General features: G+C 50.4%; 1 protein-coding gene across 6 annotated transcripts; it reads left to right on the top strand.

Moving 5' to 3' along the window:
- Positions 1 to 886: 886 nt before the first annotated feature.
- Positions 887 to 9,075, top strand: TAGLN2 (transgelin 2). Of its 6 annotated transcripts, none has more exons than XM_072647375.1 (6): positions 955 to 1,043; positions 2,628 to 2,734; positions 6,539 to 6,740; positions 7,316 to 7,490; positions 7,890 to 7,992; positions 8,151 to 9,075. In XM_072647375.1, the coding sequence occupies exons 3-6, from the start codon at positions 6,561 to 6,563 to the stop codon at positions 8,290 to 8,292; spliced, it is 600 nt and encodes a 199-aa protein (XP_072503476.1). In that variant the 5' UTR covers positions 955 to 1,043; positions 2,628 to 2,734; positions 6,539 to 6,560; the 3' UTR covers positions 8,293 to 9,075. The 6 variants fall into 6 exon arrangements, with proteins under 6 accessions (XP_072503475.1, XP_072503476.1, XP_072503473.1 ...); XM_072647376.1 differs by lacking the exon at positions 955 to 1,043 and adding an exon at positions 1,965 to 2,274; XM_072647374.1 differs by lacking the exon at positions 2,628 to 2,734 and having other exon boundaries at positions 887 to 1,043.
- Positions 9,076 to 9,416: the final 341 nt, after the last annotated feature.

The following is a 9,416-nucleotide window of genomic DNA, read 5'->3' as shown; positions in this document are numbered from 1 at the left end:
TAAGGAGTAGTAACAGATGAAAAAAAGTGATGATGGAAGGTGGGAGAGAGGCGAGTCAGTCCTGAGCTCCCAGAAGCCAACCCTACCCCTGCCTCGGGGGCCCCAGGGAGGAGAGAGTGACCTCACTGTTACCACCTGTCCAGGCTTGAAGAAGGTGGCAGGGCAGGGCAGGGCAGGCCAAGCAAACAGAATAGGATCGGCAACTTGGCCTGAAGAGCTGGGAGTTGGTGTAGTGAAGAAATATAATCAACACACATTTATTAAGCACTTAGCCTGTACCAGACATTGTGCTAAAAAGGCAAAAACTGTTCCTGTCTTCAAGGAGTTCACAGTCTAATATGGGAGACTACATCAAGACAACCATGTGCAAACAAGATATATACAGGATAAACTGGAGATAACCTCGGGAGGAGGGCACTAGTATTAAGGGGGACAGGGGAAAAAAGGTTTTTGCAGAAGGGAACCCACTAACTGAAATCAGAGGCCCTGGACTTCAGTCTTGACTGCCACTACTTTGGCAATTCACTTCTCTGATTTCAATGACCTCCTCTGTTATTTGGACTAGATTTCTAAGGTCCTTTACCATTTCAAAGTCCATAATTTTACGATCCTCTTCCCAATGCAGACCTTATTTCTATTCCCATTGGGCATAATGCAGGGAGAGGGGAGAGTTGTCTTGGAGTGTGCCTCAGTTTCCCCATCTATTTCTATTCATCCATATGTGTACATAAGTGGTGGCAGGACTTGTCATGCCCAGTATTTATGCACTGAGCTCCGAAGTTTCCCACTTAAACCCAAATCTCTGGTGTTGCTAATGGAATCTGAGGTGGGGGTACCTCCCAAGAGTCCCAGAACCCAACATAGCTCCCCTCTGCTTTCTCTGCCCTGTGCCTTTAAATCTTCGCCCATCGCCCCGCCCCAGGCCCGCCCCTTGGCCGAGGCGGGATCTGCCTGAAAACCCTCCGCCTCGGGAAGCCCAGTGCCACTCGCTGCGCGCCGCGCCCCAGCCAGCTCCGCTCTCCATCCACCGCCTCGCGGTAAAGGTGAGCGCGGGGGGCAAGGAGGAGGGGAGAAGGAAGGGCAGAGCTGGGCAGCAGGGGAAGCCTCGGGGGGCTGCGCCGTGAGTCACTGGGAGCAGGGCTCAGGGTCCGCTCTGTGCCCCGTGCTGCCGCGCCCGTCCTCTGGCTTGGCTCCCCGCTAGGCTAGCTGGGCAGGTGGGGCAGGGGCGGCGGCCCTTTCTCTGTGCGCTGCGCTTGGGCTCCGCTGGTCCAGAGAACTTGGGGTCCGTACCCCTCTCTGCGGGCAACAGGAGAGATCTGCGCGAAGCGCTGGCCGCGACTTTGAGAAGGGAGGAGGGGGAAGATGAGGGGCTGCACGGGGAGGAACCTGGCATAAATACCTGTGCCCGTTAGTGCCCTCCTTGAGACTGCCCTCTTGGCTTTCCTTGACCTCGGGCACTTAGGTTTCCCCCGCGCTCTTCTCCCTTCCCTATTCGTGGCACACGTGCGGAGTGCTGTCCTCTGTTCTCCAAACTCTTGCCTGACTTTCTGCTTGCTAACTTTTCTCTGGAGCCTGGCACCGCCTGATTTCTGGCCTCCCCACAGGGACGTCCCTATGCCGGAACTCGTTCCCCAGAGGCACTGGGTTGACACTAGGTTAGGAACCTAGGTTGCCTCAGTAACCTTATTCTTTCTTCGTATTATGAGCAGGGCCAGTGCATTGGTCCCATCCTTCCAGTACTATGGGGGGGGGGGGGGGCGGCGTGGAGCGGGGGTCCCTTCCTTACTGAGGAGCCCTAGCTGCAGCCTGACCTGTTTGGCTTCCATGGTCTTGGATTGAGGGGGGGGTCTGCCCCTTCCCCACCCCCATGCCCCCTGCTGCTGGGAAAGCCTCTGGCCGAGGCTGTTGGGCGGGCTGGCTGCCCAGACCACTGCGTCACCCTGGCGGCGGGTGAGTCATCTCTCAGTAACGGCCAGGGTGTGGTTGGGGGGTGGGGGGGAAGGTAAGCATTAGAGAAGGCAACGAGGGGACCGGACATGCTAGGCAAGAGCGGGATTAGCGCTCCTCCAGTTGAGATGGGCATGGAAGAGTATGGAGGGTAACATCCTCTGGCTAGGGGCCACTGATTTAGATTTGGGATTGGGGTGGGAATGAAGCTGGATGTGACTATCTTAGGTAGAGAGGCTGAAATAGCTCCCTTCTACTACCTATCTGGAGAGGTACCCACCTGGAAATTGGACTGGGGGTGCACCGAGCATTGCTGGTAGACCACAGGTGCTTAATACATGCTTCTTGTTTCTTTGACTTACTGGTTCCCAGCTGGAAAGGGTAGTGGTGGGATTTAGGTGTGGGAGGGGCATTATGGATTTCCCCTCTCTACTCCCTAGTACACACAGCCTTGAGTTTCCCATTCCTGTCTTTTGATGAATGGGAAGAAAGTGGAGATGTTGGGGTGGACCAGAACCTTGAGGGCCATCAGGACTCCAGAACCCACAAACCCTCTTTGTCTTCCTTCCCCCTCGATCCCATCCTCCCTCTGCCTTCCTGTTCCCTCAGAGATAAATCCTGACCTCATTTACTCCTCTGGGAATTTTCTTTTGTACATGTTGGTCCTGGCCCTGAAGCAGCTCCCACCCACAGGAGAATCCTGAACCCTACTACTCTGTCCCACAGCTGACTGGCCTGGGGGCCCTATGGAAGAATCTCCCTGCTTGCTCTAAGGTGACCCTAGCTAGTAAGTGCTTCTCAAGGTGGTAGTGCCATCTTCTAACTCCAGACTGTTCTAGAGCCTTTCTCTGCCTGTGAGGGACTGTCTTTGTGCCCTGCCTGGCTCCCCCTCCTAGCCCCTTGTACTATGTTTAGTATACAAAACCCATAGCAACAGCCCCCGCCTGACCTCCTCTTGCCCCCCTCCCTTCTCCACCCCAGCACACCCTCCTCCCGCCCAGGCCTTGTGGCTTCCTGTTTGTGTATCTCTGGCTTTCTCCACTGGGGGCAGGGGGGCTGCCCCGTGGGGGACACTGTAATCAGACCCATGCTGCCTTCCCATCTCCCCTCCTTCTTCCTGTTCCTCTTATCCCTTCACCCTGTGAGCAGATTCCCACTCCTTTCTTCTATGGCCCCTTTCAGCATGGTCTGGGAAATTGACTCACCATTCTTCTTTCATGGCCCTCAGTAAGGCTTTTCCTCTTCCCCTGGCTTTGAGATTGGGGCTGGAGAATGAAAGGAAAACAGCTTAGGGTTATTGGCTTATTCTAAGATTATGCTTTGAATCTGGCAATTTGAGGGTAAGGATGGCATCCCTTTTTCCTATTCCTCCAGCTCTTAATAACTGGGAGGGTAGGGTCAAGTTCTTGTCAGCTCTCCTGACTTGAGGTCCTACCTTCTCCCTCTTACCTCCCATACACTGTCCTATACACTGTCCCTCCTTGTTCATCTGTGAGTAGTTCTAGTGTTCAGAACCCCCTCCCTTTCTCTTAACTGTCCTTCCATATTCCTGAGCTATCCAGCTGCTGGCTTTCCATGTCTTCTCTGTTTTAGGCATCTCTGAGGACCTCCACACTGACTTTCTAATTCATCATCTTCTCTGAGCAGAAACCCACTCTTTGCCCATCCAGGGCAGGAGGGGGAATCCAAGGGGTTTGCTGCCAGGGTGGGCCTCTTCACCCTTAACAGCCCAGCCGGAGCTTGTCAGCTCATGCCTGTGATACCTCCTTCCTCCCTTCAGCCAGGATGGAGAAGGGAGAAAGAACAGCTGTTGGCCAGGATGGTTCCTTCCCAGGGCCCCTCCCTGTTGCTCTGGCACCATAGAGTAGCTGGGGCTCCAGAACACAGCAGACACAGCAGCTGGAGCCCTCATGCTTTGCCAGCTGTGGCCCAGGCCCAGGACAGTGAAGGGGAAGCGGTACCTCCGAATTCCTCTCCTCAGGGGCAGTTTGGTACAGAAGTTCTGTGCTTGGTTCAACCCTGGCAGGATAAAGAGATCTATCTGGACATTACTTTCCCTTCTTTGCCTACCTCCTGTGCTTGGGTTAATTATTCTCTTACCTGACTCTTCCCTCAGGCTGTACCTAGGTGATCCCTGGGCTATTTAGCACTGAACAGGATGCTGATCTGAGGACCAGGCATGCAAAACTGAGTTAATCCTAGGTGATAGGGCTCAGAACTTGGCTTGGGAGAAGTGGGGGGCTTACTTCTTTTCAAAAGGGATCCACTTTAGGATTTCCCTCTCCCCTTACCTCTTCTTCTACCATTCTTTTAAAGCCATCACTTTCTCATAGAAAGGTTGGCAGGCATGATCAAATTTGAAGGAGGAAAGGAGAACTCAGTCTCTTTCAAATCTTGTCCCCCAAAAGATTGACCAGATTCCTCTGCTCCATTTCCTTTCCCAGCCTCTCCACTCTTAAATTTGATGAGGAGATCCATTCTCCTCACCACTCTTACAGTCTTGACTTTCTCCTGGGGGATGTGTGTATTGGGGGTAGGGAGGATGCTTGTTAATGAAGTTAAAAATAGTTGATTTTAGAACCTTCTAAGCAGGAAGTAAACTGTAAAACTTGATAAGTTGGGATAGGAAGGAGTGCTTAGATAGTGGAAAGAGGCTGAGGGACTGCTTCTCCAGGCAGAGAAGCCTTTATGATTCCCTGGGGCTTGGAGCTACCCCATTCCAACATCCTCACCACACTCATATCTCAAGGTGGAGAATGCTGTTAGGGGTATGTGTCCTGGTTACCTTGCATGTTGCTATAATGAATTTAGAACCCTCAAATTGGATCCCACTAAGGGGGAATGTGGCAGATCAGATAGTTGCTCCTACCTGAGGCTTGGTCTATGGACTTTGGAAGCTACTGCAGTAAAGGAGACAATTTCTTAGCACACATTTGTTCCCTTACCTGGATACTGGTAACTGCCCTGGCAAGGAATGCCCTTTCTAGTGTAACCCTAGAGCAGGGCTGGGGAACCTAGGGCCTCAAGGCCACATGTGGCCCCCTAGGTCCTCAAATGTGACCCTTTGACTATTTAGATTCAGACAAGAGGCTGCACTTGAGGACCTAGAGGGCCACAAGTGACCTTGAGGCTGTAGGTTCCCCAACCCTGCCCTAGAACTATTCTCTAATTCTGGGGATAGAGGATTCTAAGGAGAGTGGGAATGGGATAGAGACTGAACAAGTTTCCATATGGGGCAGTAGGGTTGTACTGGGCCTGCCTAGACAGGTATTTGGGCACTGAGCCAAGGCAGGGGGCGGGAGGGTGAGGATAGCCAGCCCCTTGGCACAGTGTGGAGCTTCTAACTCAAGCTGGCAGGTAAGAAACCACTCAACCACTTTCCCTTCTATCCCTTTGACTCCCGCCTCTTCCTTCCTCTAGTCCTTTGATAGCCATCCTATCCTGTTAAGTGAAACTACTCTTACCTGGATTCTGTAGAAGCATAACCTTCTAGAATCCCTAAAAAGGAGGGATGAGAGACCATTCCCCTCCTATAAATTAACTGTCTGCCAGCCTTGAGCAGTTTGCAATTGTAAACTATCCGTGGTTCTGTTTCCTCTACTTGGACTGACCTCCAGAACATCTAACTCTCTTCTCCATCCATCTAAATGCTCTTTTTCCAGGCCAAGCCCAAGTCCTCCATGTTCCATAATGACTTTCTTTATTGCCCTAACCCTACTACATATCTTCTTAATGCCAATGGCCTGTAACAGTCAGTCCTACGCAGTGGAACCTGAATTAGAGAGTTTGCTGTACCTATTTCTTATGTATGAGCTCTTGCCTCTCCATTGAGTGTAAGCTCTGTCAATAGAATATGTGCTTCTTAAGGGCCAGGCCTATTTTGATTTTATTTTTATATTCATAGCAATTTGTCTAGTGCCAATAAATACCAGTTGGATATTTGAATGAATTAATCCATCAAGGCTGAGTTTTCTCTTACATTGCCCACAAGGTCCAGCGTGGAACTAAGCACATAGTAATCTCTCAGGGAAACATTTCTTGACTGACTCTACCCAAGTTCATTTGCTCAGTCATACAAATCAGGCCCCACTACCATTGCTCCCTACTCTGTGGTTCCCAGTCCTTTCTCCCAACAAAGAGTAAAAGGGAAGGAGAGACCTGGGTTAAGATTGGTAGAGTTGATTACAGTTCATTCAGTTAATTTGCCCACAGTGTCTCACCTGGGGGTGAGGGGTGCTATTAGCCATGCACCTTGGAGGATGTTATATGGGTATGGGTTATGTCCTCTGCCCTGTAGGGAATAGTATAATTATTTACTACATGTCAAGCATTGTGGATAGAAACCAAAAATGAAAATAGTGCCAGCTGTCAAGGAGTTTACATTCTACTGGAATATAATGTGTAATGGAATAATTCTAGTCTGAGAATCATCCACTGTATCTGTGTGATCTTAGGAAGGTCTTTCTCTCCTCTGGGCCTCAGTTTTCTCATATTTAAAATGAGGAAGTTGAATTAAATTAGAAGTAGAAGGGTCTCTAGAGAGAAAGTTCAGGACATTTATTTAACTTGAGTGTGGCATGGCTCCTCCTAGATACCTGCATCACCATCTCAGAATGGCCAACAGGGGACCTGCTTATGGACTGAGCCGAGAGGTACAGCAGAAAATTGAGAAGCAGTACGATGCTGATCTGGAGCAGATCCTCATTCAGTGGATCACCACACAGTGCCGCAGGGATGTAGGACGACCCCAGCCTGGGCGAGAGAATTTCCAAAACTGGCTCAAGGATGGCACGGTGAGAGCTGGGGTCCAAGACATGGAATCAGCAGGGAGAGGAGACAAAAATATAATTTATATTTCTATAACATCTTATGATTTATAAATTGCTTTATAATCAGTAACTCACTTGATACCCGAAGGGCTTAGAAAGAGTTCAGAAGGGTTCTAGTAACGCACTCAGTGTGAAGGTTGAGCCAGGAAGGGGAGGGCCAAAGTTGACCAGTTGGGAATTGGCTATCCTGAGAAAGAGGAAGCTGAGAACATGGGTCCTGAGTGAGAGTGGTCAAAAGTTGTAGAAGAAAACTTGTAGAATGCTAGGATGGGAGCTAGAGAGCTGTTATGTTCTTGGGTGGATATTATTTAGGCAGAAGAAATTCCTGTTCTTCTCAAATGAGCTTAGTAGATTCAGCTAGATAGGTTCTGAAGTCTTCCCCAGGGATACAGGGTGTCATTTCTGCCTTTCCTCTTCCTCCTCTTCTGGCCCCAGGAGGCAGTTTTGGGCCTAGATAAAGCAGGCTAGGAAAACTGATCTGCCCCATCTATCCACTGTGGGATGGATTCCCTTTCATGTGAAGCCTTGTCTTCGTCCAGGTACTGTGTGAGCTCATCAATGGGCTATACCCTGAAGGCCAGGGCCCAGTAAAGAAAATCCAGGCTTCAGGCATGGCCTTCAAACAAATGGAACAGATTTCTCAGTTCCTGCAGGCGGCTGAACGCTATGGCATCAATGCCACTGATATCTTCCAAACTGTGGACCTCTGGGAAGGTGAAGCAAAGGCCACATGGCAGGGGAAGGGACTGAGGGCTCGAAGGGGAGGCTGGATGTGGTGGGAGGACGGGGAGGGTCATGCTGGGCTTCCAACATCTCCTTGGGTTTGATTTAGGTCTAATTTAGCTTAGAGGCCGGAGACCAGCCCAAGAGCAGTTTTGAAGGATGGTAGCTTTACGGGTAGGGGAATGGGGTAAGATTGAGGTTATTGATGGGCAAGGATTTAAAGGGCAAGGTAGCATTTTGAAGGACAGAGAAGAGATCATGGTGGAAGGAGATTGGGGAAGAAGAAAGGTAAAGGATTCAATGGGATGGTCTCTCCTTTCTAATATTTTTGGGGGAGACTCAGGATTCTCTAAGGTATCTGGATCTCCAGCCTTCCCTTCTCATTCCTAGGAAAGAATATGGCCTGTGTGCAGCGGACACTGATGAACCTGGGTGGATTGGCAGTGGCTCGAGGTGATGGCTTCTTCTCTGGAGATCCTAACTGGTTTCCTAAGTAAGTAATGGGACATTCCACCCTCGCCATGGTGGGTGGGAAAATTCTTGTCTACTTCCCTTCCCTAAACAGGGTGGCAGGATTTATTCTAACATCCCTGGACTTCCCCCTTGCCCAGAATTTGCCTTGTGTCTGACCCCTGTCTTTTCTACTACCAGGAAGTCCAAGGAGAATCCCCGAAACTTCACAGATAACCAACTGCAGGAGGGCAAGAATGTCATTGGGCTGCAAATGGGCACCAACCGTGGGGCATCTCAGGCAGGCATGACTGGATATGGGATGCCACGCCAGATCCTCTGATCACCACTCTTCCTTACCCTCCCTTGAATGGTTAATATATTTCTAGCAGTGACATTCCCAGGAAGCCCGTGGAACTTTCAAGCCCTTTCTGTTCCCAACTCCTCCTCTTCTCCTCCTGCTCCTTACCCATTGGTGGCACTGCTTCTCCTGTTGTGCCTACAGGTGCTGAGCCAGTGCTTTCTCACCTTGAACTTGCTGTAGTACACTCCCTGTCCCCAAATCAGCAAAACTGGACCAGCCACCCCATCCTCCCTTCTCCTGGACCAAAACTGGGGGGTAGCTGACCCCTTCAACATTCCTATTCATTCTCCTACCCTGGCTTGTCCTCTCATTTGGGAATTTGCACCCATATAGCCATTCTTTAGGCCAGGGTTCAGGGCACTGCCTTGAAAGGAGATGAACATGGGACCAATTTCTCTTCCACAAGGTTGTTCTTCCTGTTCCCCCCACCCCCAGCCTTGATACTGTGGGGACTTAATTTATAGGGAGGGGCCTATGGTGGCTGCTGTTCTGGCCACAGCTGGACTTTGAAAGCCACACATCTGTGTAAGCCTCTCCTTGGCAGAGGCCTCTTTTCCCCTTGGTCCCTCCCTTCTTGGCATTCCCTTCGGCCTATTCTCCTCTTTACCCAGTAGCCTGAGACAGGGCTTGGGGGTGGAGGGAATGTCCTTGCCTTCTCTTCTCTCCTCCGTCCTTCCCCTCTTCCTCAAAAGACCCACCCAGCGTCTGAGACTTGAGGAATGTGAGTTTGCTGATCTGAATAAAGATTCCCAGTCTTTGTAAGATGTAGCCCGGCTGTGTCTAAGGGAGCTGCAAAGTAGATGGGAGGGAGAAGGGGAGAGGGGTGCATGTCAGAAATGGAATTAAGATAAGGCAGGGACAAGGGAAATGACCCTGAAAGGGAAGGGGATCTTCAGGCCTGTTTCTTCATCTGTAAAAGGAAAGAATTGTTCTGCACAATCTCCTAAATTTGTTTTCATCTTTAGCTAGACCCTGTGGTTTTATGCTCACAACCTCTTAGACTATCTCCCTACCTTAGAATAAGGGTGAGAATTTATAAGGACCTACCTCTAAGTTGTTACTAGGTTAGGAACTGTGGTGAGTGGGAGACCATGGATTTGGGG

The sequence above is a fragment of the Notamacropus eugenii genome, chromosome 2, assembly GCF_028372415.1.
Source record: "Notamacropus eugenii isolate mMacEug1 chromosome 2, mMacEug1.pri_v2, whole genome shotgun sequence".
NCBI classification, from domain to species: domain Eukaryota; kingdom Metazoa; phylum Chordata; class Mammalia; order Diprotodontia; family Macropodidae; genus Notamacropus; species Notamacropus eugenii.
The sequence above is the reverse complement of the archived record's forward strand: the minus strand, read 5'-3'. Positions and strand labels throughout refer to the sequence as shown.

Coding starts and splice junctions, on each gene's coding strand:
- TAGLN2 (XM_072647372.1), top strand. CDS start 1,868: ATGCCCCCTGCTGCTGGGAAAGCCTCTGGCCGAGGCTGTTGGGCGGGC. Junction 1,951..6,538: donor CTGCGTCACCCTGGCGGCGG/GTGAGTCATCTC, acceptor GGCTCCTCCTAG/ATACCTGCATCACCATCTCA. Junction 6,741..7,315: donor ACTGGCTCAAGGATGGCACG/GTGAGAGCTGGG, acceptor GTCTTCGTCCAG/GTACTGTGTGAGCTCATCAA.